The sequence below is a fragment of the Camponotus floridanus genome, unplaced genomic scaffold (assembly GCF_003227725.1).
Source record: "Camponotus floridanus strain SB8 unplaced genomic scaffold, Cflo_v7.5 scaffold99, whole genome shotgun sequence".
NCBI classification, from domain to species: Eukaryota; Metazoa; Arthropoda; class Insecta; order Hymenoptera; family Formicidae; genus Camponotus; species Camponotus floridanus.
The window spans coordinates 15624-28369 of NW_020229870.1; the positions used below are offsets into that span (position 1 = coordinate 15624).

The following is a 12746-nucleotide window of genomic DNA, read 5'->3' on the forward strand; positions in this document are numbered from 1 at the left end:
AATTTTTCCTTTACTTTTTCACTTTAATTTTTGCTCGCGTATTGTCCCGCCAACGATGAGTTAGAAGCAATGGACTTCTTCATGCATTTATAAATTGATATACGAAATGTAATATTTCGCGCCTCGCGTTTCACACAATGCGGCCATCTTTTTTGCTGTTTAGTATCGCCATCTGCATTCGCGTTAAACGCCAGAATTACGTAGTCTACATACTTCGACTGCCGGTAAAGTCATCATTTTGTGCATGTCGGTAAATTGTTAGAATCACTCGCGCAAGCATGATTTTTTTTATTTGTAGTATAATAAAATATGTAATTAAAAATTCATATAAGAAACGTATTTTTAATCAAATTACATATACTTATTCCGTTACTCTAATACTTGTACGTTAACAGATTTAGGTTACACACATTGCATAAAGCTTCCAGAGAAAAGTATCCAGAAGCACAAATATTTTATAGACGAAAAACATGCGAAGATGAAACAATAGATTAAAGAAGCCTTATAATCATTGTACTTTTATGTATAAACGTTTCACAAAATAAAATCTTTATAAATGAAGTATTACATTATAAATATTAGTATAAAATTAAATATCCATGTCAGATTAAACATTTTTTGTCCTTTTTTTTCTTTACAATTTTTTTATTTTTTTTTTCTAAAGATTCTTTAAGCGAGAACTGCTTCTTTCGCAGGACTATTGAACAATTTGAATATTTGATATTTTTCTAGTAGTTTAAATTTCGTGAAAAAATTCGAGAGAAAATTAGATTTTATTGTATTACTGCACATATCTATTAAATGCTATATCAAATATGTAGTGTAAATATTTTAATTCTTTTGTATACGATCTACTTTTTATTCTATCTATGTTTTCATAGTGATGCACCTTGAGCACTTTGCTTCATATGTTTGCAATAAAAATATATTAAAGCAAATTATTTTGCAAATTTATTATTCTAATTTTTATTTAGAAAGATTAAGATTAAAAAAGACGTATGAATTTTTTCAGATATTTCTATTGAAAAAAACGCATCAGATAAAACTGACTTTCCTGTACATTCTAAATGTGCCAAAAGATTTCCTCTTTATTCCACTTACTGCAATAATGTACACTAAAAATGACAGATCTATATTAAAAATGATAGATCTATATTTAGTAGTTGAAAAGAAAGAGAGGAGAAATGAAAAGTGTATCTAGAGAATTTAAAAGAATAAAAAACAAATCTAAAAATAATAATACATAAAGATTAATATTATGTATTTTTTTCATGAGGAATGTGGGGCGCACATTTATGCATTTATTTATTTGGATGAGATTTACTTTAGAGCACATTCAGTATTCTACTTTTATTTTATTTTCTCTTTCTTACGATATATAAGTATAACATAATTACCTGCAATTAACCAATCAACCAATTATTCCACCACTCTGTTTCATTACAGTTGCAATTTTCTTTTATAATATCACGAATATTATAAATAAGATAAAGATTTCAGTACGTTTCAAATAAATTTATATATTTTATGTATGTAATACTGCGCACACATATTAAAAGGTGATAATATCGCAGTTATAATAAGATACAATCCTGGCAATGTAGCGATGTTTGGATTCTGAAAATAATTTAATTTGATTTATTTTTGAGAAATGCACACAATACTTGAGAGCAAATTATTTTTGTGCCATGTATTACCTGTGTAAAATTCCACACGCAGTATCATATTGTCTGCGATATATGAAAAGCTTCATCGATGAAATAAATGGTTGAATATGATTGAGATATAAGAAAAGTACTTGTAATGTAGTAATATAGTACTTGTAATGAATAACGTTAATGTGGAATACATAAATATTTTATATTTTAATTTCATGTAATCGAGATGTGATAAGACACTCGTGATTACTTTAAAAATGTGTCCACAAATATCATGTAACTTCAATAGCTGCACATTCGTCAAATTAATCCTATTACGTTAAATGAATCACGGCAGCTTGTTTTAATTTAAACTAACCTAACCAATTATATTATATGCTACTCATTAAAATGTGCAAAACTCTACGTCGCACATTTAATACGATTAATATATTACGTAATAAAATGTAATACACTAATGAAATAATTAAATATTATTTTTTAAAGCATGATACAATCCAGGCAGCATACGCTTCTGTTTACATTCGATATCCAAAGACACTGAGAGGTTAGGTTAGGTTAGAACAAACAAATTTATCGTTTAACTGTTGGCAACTCTACGAGATAGGCTGTGCAGCACTGCGCGCGCGTATACAAAATTCAAATCGCTTCTTGCATAATCATCTTTACGCGATCGACTTATTTGAATTACACCGAATCGAATTATGATGCGGCGCCGATTTGTTTGAATGCAATTCGGGACATCGCGATGCTGTATAAGCGTCGAATGAGCACGAATTGTCACGCAAATATGATAAATCAAATCTACTCAGGCGGCTGTTCCACAGGCCGCTCCTCCTCGGGACAGTTCGCTCGCCTCGGGACATCCCATTCCGATCTTGATGCACACAAATTCACACGATATCATCAACGCGAACGCGCGACACTTTATGCGGCACTCCCGATACTCGCTCGCATCCGATAATCATCATCAAGGACGCGAATAACGAGACGCGTTACCGAATTCGTTACCGAAATATTTTATATATTATGAAATATACATTAACGTAAAATATTAAATTATGAAAGTATTTAATTTATTGATTAAAATTAATTATTTATCATACAATTCACGCAGTCTTTTGTTATGCTAATTATTTGCTTCTATAAATCGATTGTTTTACTTCGCGTTCTCTCACATCCCAAATTATATTTACATTATCAAGTAGAACGATAAAATAACACGGATGAAATATATTTGCGATTCTAAATATTAAAATAATAATGATTGTCCGTAAAAATCGCAATTATCAAAGTGATTATTTAATATTTTAAATCCCTATAATTTCATCGATTATCGATTAAATTGTGTATTTAGAAGGATTCAGAAAACTTAAAGCATCGAATCAATATATATTTAATTCTAATATTATATTCTAATATTATAAAGAAATATTCTAATAAAAATCGATGATCGAAATATCACAACATAGTCTTTTATTTTATTTTATGTATAATTTGTTTCAATTTTCAATCGCGGTAATCAATGATTGCGATTTGATAAAGATTTATCGTTGCTATACTGTTTCATGTCGCTAATTAATTTTTATTAAAATTTATAGTAAATTATGTTTCCATACTAATTGTAATCATGTTTAGTAAAAAAATTATAATATACAAAACGATTCTTACCACTACTTTATTACTCGAGAGTCACCGTACGAATGATGACAAAGCGGCACCGTATAGCGCGCTATTGTTTATATTTTATATTGCCAAAATCGTACATCGTGTCATCGATAATTCGTTACCGAAATATTTTATATATTATAAAATATACATTAACGTAAAATATTAAATTATGAAAGTATTTAATTTATTGATTAAAATTAATTATTTATCATACAATTCACGCAGTCTTTTGTTATGCTAATTATTTGATTCTATAAATCGATTGTTTTACTTCGCGTTCTCTCACATCCCAAATTATATTTAGATTATCAAGTAGAATGATAAAATAACACGGATGAAATATATTTGCGATTCTAAATATTAAAATAATAATTATTGTCCGTAAAAATCGCAATTATCAAAGTGATTATTTAATATTTCAAATCCCTATAATTTCATCGATTATCGATTAAATTGTGTATTTAGAAAAATTCAGAAAACTTAAAGCATCGAATCAATATATATTTAATTCTAATATTATATTCTAATATTATAAAGAAATATTCTAATAAGAATCGATGATCGAAATAAAACAACATAATCTTTTATCCCCTGTTATGTATAATTTGTTTCAATTTTTAATCGCGGTAATCAATGATTGCAATGATAAAGATTTATCGTTGCTATACTGTTTCATGTCGCTAATTAATTTTTAGTTAACTAATTCTTATTAAAATTTATAGTATATTATGTTTCCATACTAATTGTAATCATGTTTAGTAATAAAATTATAATATACAAAACGATTCTTACCACTACTTTATTACTCGAGAGTCACAGTACGAATGATGACAAAGCGACACCGTATAGAGCGCTACTGTTTATATTTTATATTGCCAAAATCGTACATCGTGTCATCGATAATTCGTTACCGAAATATTTTATATATTATGAAATATACATTAACGTAAAATATTAAATTATGAAAGTATTTAATTTATTGATTAAAATTAATTATTTATCATACAATTCACGCAGTCTTTTGTTATGCTAATTATTTGTTTCTATAAATCGATTGTTTTACTTCGCGTTCTCTCACATCCCAAATTATATTTAGATTATCAAGTAGAATGATAAAATAACACGGATAAAATATATTTGCGATTCTAAATATTAAAATAATAATTATTGTCCGTAAAAATCGCAATTATCAAAGTGATTATTTAATATTTTAAATCCCTATAATTTCATCGATTATCGATTAAATTGTGTATTTAAAAAAATTCAGAAAACTTAAAGCATCGAATCCATATATATTTAATTCTAATATTATACTCTAATATTATAAAGAAATATTCTAATAAGGATCGATGATCGAAATAAAACAACATAATCTTTTATTCTCTGTTATGTATAATTTGTTTCAATTTTTAATCGCGGTAATCAATGATTGCAATGATAAAGATTTATCGTTGCTATACTGTTTCATGTCGCTAATTAATTTTTAGTTAAATAATTTTTATTAAAATTTATAGTAAATTATGTCTCCATACTAATTGTAATCATGTTTAATAAAAAAATTATAATATACAAAACGATTCTTACCACTACTTTATTACTCGAGAGTCACAGTACGAATGATGACAAAGCGGCACCGTATAGAGCGCTACTGTTTATATTTTATATTGCCAAAACCGTACATCGTGTCATCGATAATTCGTTACCGAAATATTTTATATATTATAAAATATACATTAACGTAAAATATTAAATTATGAAAGTATTTAATTTATTGATTAAAATTAATTATTTATCATACAATTCACGCAGTCTTTTGTTATGCTAATTATTTGTTTCTATAAATCGATTGTTTTACTTCGCGTTCTCTCACATCCCAAATTATATTTAGATTATCAAGTAGAATGATAAAATATCACGGATGAAATATATTTGCGATTCTAAATATTAAAATAATAATTATTGTCCGTAAAAATCGCAATTATCAAAGTGATTATTTAATATTTCAAATCCCTATAATTTCATCGATTATCGATTAAATTGTGTATTTAAAAAAATTCAGAAAACTTAAAGCATCGAATCCATATATATTTAATTCTAATATTATACTCTAATATTATAAAGAAATATTCTAATAAGGATCGATGATCGAAATAAAACAACATAATCTTTTATTCTCTGTTATGTATAATTTGTTTCAATTTTTAATCGCGGTAATCAATGATTGCAATGATAAATATTTATCGTTGCTATACTGTTTCATGTCGCTAATTAATTTTTAGTTAACTAATTCTTATTAAAATTTATAGTAAATTATGTCTCCATACTAATTGTAATCATGTTTAGTAAAAAAATTATAATATACAAAACGATTCTTACCACTTTATTACTCGAGAGTCACAGTACGAATGATGACAAAGCGGCACCGTATAGAGCGCTACTGTTTATATTTTATATTGCCAAAACCGTACATCGTGTCATCGATAATTCGTTACCGAAATATTTTATATATTATAAAATATACATTAACGTAAAATATTAAATTATGAAAGTATTTAATTTATTGATTAAAATTAATTATTTATCATACAATTCACGCAGTCTTTTGTTATGCTAATTATTTGTTTCTATAAATCGATTGTTTTACTTCGCGTTCTCTCACATCCCAAATTATATTTAGATTATCAAGTAGAATGATAAAATATCACGGATGAAATATATTTGCGATTCTAAATATTAAAATAATAATTATTGTCCGTAAAAATCGCAATTATCAAAGTGATTATTTAATATTTCAAATCCCTATAATTTCATCGATTATCGATTAAATTGTGTATTTAAAAAAATTCAGAAAACTTAAAGCATCGAATCCATATATATTTAATTCTAATATTATACTCTAATATTATAAAGAAATATTCTAATAAGGATCGATGATCGAAATAAAACAACATAATCTTTTATTCTCTGTTATGTATAATTTGTTTCAATTTTTAATCGCGGTAATCAATGATTGCAATGATAAAGATTTATCGTTGCTATACTGTTTCATGTCGCTAATTAATTTTTAGTTAACTAATTCTTATTAAAATTTATAGTAAATTATGTTTCCATACTAATTGTAATCATGTTTAGTAAAAAAATTATAATATACAAAACGATTCTTACCACTACTTTATTACTCGAGAGTCACAGTACGAATGATGACAAAGCGGCACCGTATAGAGCGCTACTGTTTATATTTTATATTGCCAAAATCGTACATCGTGTCATCGATAATTCGTTATCGTAATATTTTATATATTATGAAATATACATTAACGTAAAATATTAAATTATGAAAGTATTTAATTTATTGATTAAAATTAATTATTTATCATACAATTCACGCAGTCTTTTGTTATGCTAATTATTTGCTTCTATAAATCGATTGTTTTACTTCGCGTTCTCTCACATCCCAAATTATATTTAGATTATCAAGTAGAACGATAAAATAACACGGATGAAATATATTTGCGATTCTAAATATTAAAATAATAATGATTGTCCGTAAAAATCGCAATTATCAAAGTGATTATTTAATATTTTAAATCCCTATAATTTCATCGATTATCGATTAAATTGTGTATTTAGAAGGATTCAGAAAACTTAAAGCATCGAATCAATATATATTTAATTCTAATATTATATTCTAATATTATAAAGAAATATTCTAATAAGGATCGATGATCGAAATATCACAACATAATCTTTTATCCTCTTTTATGTATAATTTGTTTCAATTTTTAATCGCGGTTATCAATGATTGCGATTTGATAAAGATTTATCGTTGCTATACTGTTTCATGTCGCTAATTAATTTTTATTAAAATTTATAGTAAATTATGTTTCCATACTAATTGTAATCATGTTTAGTAAAAAAATTATAATATACAAAACGATTCTTACCACTACTTTATTACTCGAGAGTCACAGTACGAATGATGACAAAGCGGCACCGTATAGCGCGCTACTGTTTATATTTTATATTGCCAAAATCAAACATCGTGTTATCGATAATTCGTTACCGAAATATTTTATATATTATGAAATATACATTAACGTAAAATATTAAATTATGAAAGTATTTAATTTATTGATTAAAATTAATTGTTTTTCATACAATTCACGCAGTCATTTGTTATGCTAATTATTTGCTTCTATAAATCGATTGTTTTACTTCGCGTTCTCTCACATCCCAAATTATATTTAGATTATCAAGTAGAACGATAATATAACACGGATGAAATATATTTGCGATTCTAAATTTTAAAATAATAATTATTGTCCGTAAAAATCGCAATTATCAAAGTGATTATTTAATATTTTAAGTCCTTATAATTTCATCGGTTATCGATTAAATTGTGTATTTAGAAGGATTCAGAAAACTTAAAGCATCGAATCGATATATATTTAATTCTAATATTATATTCTAATATTATAGAGAAATATTGTAATAAGTATCGATGATCGAAATATCACAACATAATCTTTTATCCTTTTTTGTGTTTAATTTGTTTCAATTTTTAATCGCGGTAATCAATGATTGCAATGATAAAGATTTATCTTTGCTATACTGTTTCATGTCGCTAATTAATTTTTAGTTAATTAATTTTTATTAAAATTTATAGTAAATTATGTTTCCATACTAATTGTAATCATGTTTAGTAAAAAAATTATAATATACAAATCGATTCTTACCACTACTTTATTACTCGAGAGTCACCGTACGATTGATGACAAAGCGGCACCGTATAGCGCGCTACTGTTTATATTTTATATTGCCAAAGTCGAACGCCGCGTTATCGATAATTTGTTGCTGAAATATTTTTACATTTTATATATTATAATATATACATTAACGTGGAATATTAAATTATGAAAGTATTTTAATTTATTGATTAAAAATATTAATTATTTGCATCTATAATTCGATTGTTTTACTTCGTGTTCTCCCACAATCCAAATTATATTTAGATTGTCAAGAACGATAAAGTGACTCGGATAAAATATATTTGTGACTCTAAGTATTAAAATAATAATTATTGTCCGTGAAGATCGCAATCATCAAAGTGATTAATTAATAATATCTTGGATTCCTATCATTTAATCGATTCTCGATTAAATTGTATATTGTTTATTTAACAAGGATTGAGAAAATTTAAAGCATTAATCGAAATATATTTAATTCTAATATTGTTAAAGAAATATTATAATCAGCATCGATAATCGGAAGATTATATTTAATTTTCTTATCACCTTTTGTATATCCTCTGTTTCAATTTTTAATCGCGGTAGTGAATGATTATGATTCGATAAATATTTATCGTTGTGGTACATTTTCATGATCGTTAATTAATTTTTAATTAATTAATTTTTGTTAATATTTATAGCAAATTATATTTCGATACTAATCGTAATCGTTTTTAATAAAAAAATTACTGTATACGAAACGTTTCTTACCATTACTTTATTAGGAGCGAGCCACCGTGCAAATGATGACAAATCGGTAACATATAGCGCGCTACTGTTTATATTTTATATTGCCAAAGTCGAACGCCGCGTTATCGATAATTATATATAATTTGTGTGTGGGATTGATTATATCATTCAATAATGTAATCTGACTCATTATAGCGCTTCTGATTTTTACGTCATGTACGAAATAAGTATGTAAGCATTTAGTTAAAATAAAATTTTTTTTTCTCATTGTAATGTCTACTTATATGAATATTATTGAATAAAAGATTAGGTACACGACGATCATTTTCTTTAATAAAAAAAAATTGGAATCTAATTCACAGAGATGTTAGAATAATAAATAACAATGAGAAAATTATATAATAATTATATTATATATAATATTATATTCTATATATTATATATAATAATTATTATCACAATTGCTGCTCCTTAGATTTGCAACCGCGTTCATATTAATATATAATGCTTAATTCTTTTTCTTATTATTTATTTCCGTTCTTATATGAACGAAATGTCGACCGAAAGATAAAAGCAATCTGGATAGCTGTCTAATTGTATATAAAACATACTATCTTAAACTGAATCAATGAAAATTTTTATTGATTAAAATATAATACAGCGTATTTCTCATTTAAATAAGCATTGTCTTTTTATAACATTTTTTGCGAATTATTTATATAGAACAATAAATGTGTTTTTAAAATCTGCAAATAATTTTTTAGAAGATATAGTTAAAATGTTTTAAATATATTTTTTTCTAAATGCAAATCGAAATTATCAATGAATTAATGTACGTTAATTACAATAATATTTTATAGCTGAAAAACATAAAAATATATGTATATCTAAACATTTATACAGATGACATTGATTGCTTTCATTGTAATATATGAATAATATATAAAGTACACCTTTAATAAATCGAATTTAAAAAGAAAATGCTCAAAACTACACTGTACAAACGAGTGTGTAAGTAACTGAAATATATGAAATACATTTGTGCGAGTACATTTGTGTGTAACTAAATTGAGACATAAATCTTGTACGCGATAAAAAAGTGATGACAGGCGGACATGAAAATCGGTATTATTTTGGCTTAGTTTTTATCTTCATATCGAGTTTTTATGTTCATATCGAGTTACAATAGATAAGGCCGAGTTGAAGCTCGCTCGAGCTTGCCCTTTAAAAGCAATTAGAGAAAAGGATGCAACGAGGGTGCGACAAGGATGCGAGAAGAAACGCGAATAAGACGTGAGATACGACGCGAGTGACAAAATCCGAGTTTTCTATTGGATTTAAGGATCGAGGAGCTATGCTTATTGGCTATCGATTGAGTCCGCGTGGAGTATTTAGCTCAGCAGTCCGCGCGGATTATTTAGGTCAGGAAAAATTCGGGATGCTACATATATGCAACATCTGACGCGAATATTAATCATTACGCAAACACAAATTAAATGCAAATACATTCAATTTTAATATTTTTATAAATCTATTTTCTAATAAAATTAAGTATCTAAATTAATTGATTGTAAAATTAATTATTACGCGCAATCAATTTTTTTGCCTTTCAAACAGATATTTAATATTGTAAATTATAATTATCAAGCATTATCTTGAATATAAACTTTTAATAAAAATTCAGTCTATAAAAATATCCAATTCTTATATACAAAGTATATAATAATTACATTATTGTGAAATATTTTATAAAATATTGAACTATCTTGAAATATCAATTAACACGAAAAATATTTTATTATATTATTTGGAATATTTTAAAATAAAAACTGAAATATTTTTTATATATGCTAGATAATAATTAAGAATAAATTCGAAAAAGTGAAATAGGAACAGGCAATATGTCTAAAAGTAACTAAATGAATGATAAATAATTTATAAATGACTTACATTTTATATTTCGTTGCTCCGTAAGTACGTCTTTTATTGCTTAAATTGATAAATGACAATATTTTATCAAATCGAATATATATATATATATATATATATATATATATAAACTGTAAATTAAAAAAAAATAAGAAATTATTTATGTTCTAATATATAATTTAGCTTTATTTAATATCTTAATTATCGGCATTATTAGATAACGATAGCATTTACATTTGAACTTAACATTATATAAAATGTTTATAATGACATACAATATTTACTATATTATATTTATTTTTATATATACAAATTATATTATTAATAATATATAATATATATAATTATAAAATATATATAATATATAATATGTTATTAAATATTACAATTACACTATATCAATGTTAAAAGCTGATTTTATTTTCCTCATTCCCTACGGATTTGCATTCAAGGTATCAATCAAGGAATTTTTTCACTTTCCACGAAAAAAAATTACATGATCAATCCTCTGATTTTATTATTTTTCAATTTTGCGAGATCGATAAAAGAAGAACGATCGTCAGATAGGCAACCCGACTTACTGATCTGTATGTTGCGGAAGCACCCTGTATATGTTACCCTCTGAGAACATTTGTGAAAATTGTTTTGTAGTTCATGTCCTCGTTTTTAATGTCCATAGAGGGAGTATCGCTTCCAAGGATCATTTAAAAGCTGGCCATGACATCTCTCAGTCTTCTCTCTGGTTCAAATGTAAGCAGAGCAGAAGTCACGTATGTTGGGGTATGCAACGCAAATAAACTTAAAATGAATGAGAATCTGGAAAACATCAATCCAAAGCTCTATAAGAGATTGAATGACAGAGAAATCACAGCCGAAGAGCAAGACGAAGATGTCGCGGATGAATTTGACGCAAGAGAGATTTTCGGTACATATAACTTCAAAGTGTTTATCAATAATCGACTCTTGTTTAGTTAATTATGCATGCAGTAATTTAAATATCTCTATTGTATGTATGATATTTATATGCATTTGGCATTTAATTGAATAAGGAATAATTGTTTTTGCTTATATACATATTATTTAACGGTACATATATTAAGAAATATATAATATAACATGGCAATTATTTGTATAACATTATATATGCGTGTGTGTATTTTATTATATGTGCATTCTTTAAATAGAATAGAATCTAATATTGATCATTTGCAGACATAATCAGGAACATCAATGATCCAGAACATCCTTTAACTTTGGAAGAATTAAATGTAGTAGAACAGAGCCTCATCGAGGTAACATATACATATTTTTCTAAACAGTAATATTCCACATATTGCAATTTGTTAAGATTCAACTTTATAGGTGGATGATAAAGGAAACAAAGTGGATGTAAAGTTTACACCCACGATACCTCATTGTAGTATGGCTACTCTAATTGGATTGTCAATTCGTGTACAATTGCTGCGTGCTCTACCTGCCAGGTTCAAGGTTAGTGTGAAAATATCCCCTGGTACTCATGTCTCGGAGGAAGCAGTAAACAAACAACTCGCGGATAAAGAAAGAGTGGCTGCAGCTTTAGAAAATTCAATGTTACTTAATGTGATCAATCAGTGCTTAGCTCCAAAAAATTAACAATATAAATTAAGATTTTTATAACATTGATGTGTCTAAGTTATTTTACATAGATATGTACACATATATGTGTGTATAAAACATATATGGCTATGTAAAACAACAGCACATCATTGTTATAGATATAAGAATACATATATATGTGTATATGTATATATAGCTTTAAACTTCCATCAAATATATCTTTCTAATAAATTTTTCGAAGTGAATAAAATTATTTGGTTCTGAATTTTGTCGCAAAATTTAAATTTTTAAATGGGCTAAAAATTATACAATAGCTCTTATAATAATTTAGAAATTAGTTGAAAAGTGAATGGCTCGAAAAATTTATTAAAAATTTATATATATATATATATATGGAAAATTATGACAAAGAAAT

General features: G+C 25.9%; 1 protein-coding gene across 1 annotated transcript; it reads left to right on the plus strand.

Annotated features, from left to right (window-relative positions):
* The first annotated feature begins 11467 nt into the window (after window positions 1–11467).
* Window positions 11468–12532, plus strand: LOC105252506 (MIP18 family protein galla-2). Its single transcript, XM_011259899.3, has 3 exons — window positions 11468–11660; window positions 11948–12027; window positions 12098–12532. The coding sequence occupies exons 1-3, from the start codon at window positions 11540–11542 to the stop codon at window positions 12365–12367; spliced, it is 471 nt and encodes a 156-aa protein (XP_011258201.1). The 5' UTR covers window positions 11468–11539; the 3' UTR covers window positions 12368–12532.
* The last annotated feature ends 214 nt before the right edge of the window (window positions 12533–12746 follow it).

Excerpts from the sequence above, each read along its gene's own strand:
- LOC105252506 (XM_011259899.3), top strand. The coding sequence starts at position 11,540 with ATGAATGAGAATCTGGAAAACATCAATCCAAAGCTCTATAAGAGATTG. Across the intron at positions 11,661-11,947 it reads TGACGCAAGAGAGATTTTCG|ACATAATCAGGAACATCAAT; the intron begins GTACATATAACT and ends GATCATTTGCAG. Across the intron at positions 12,028-12,097 it reads TAGAACAGAGCCTCATCGAG|GTGGATGATAAAGGAAACAA; the intron begins GTAACATATACA and ends TCAACTTTATAG.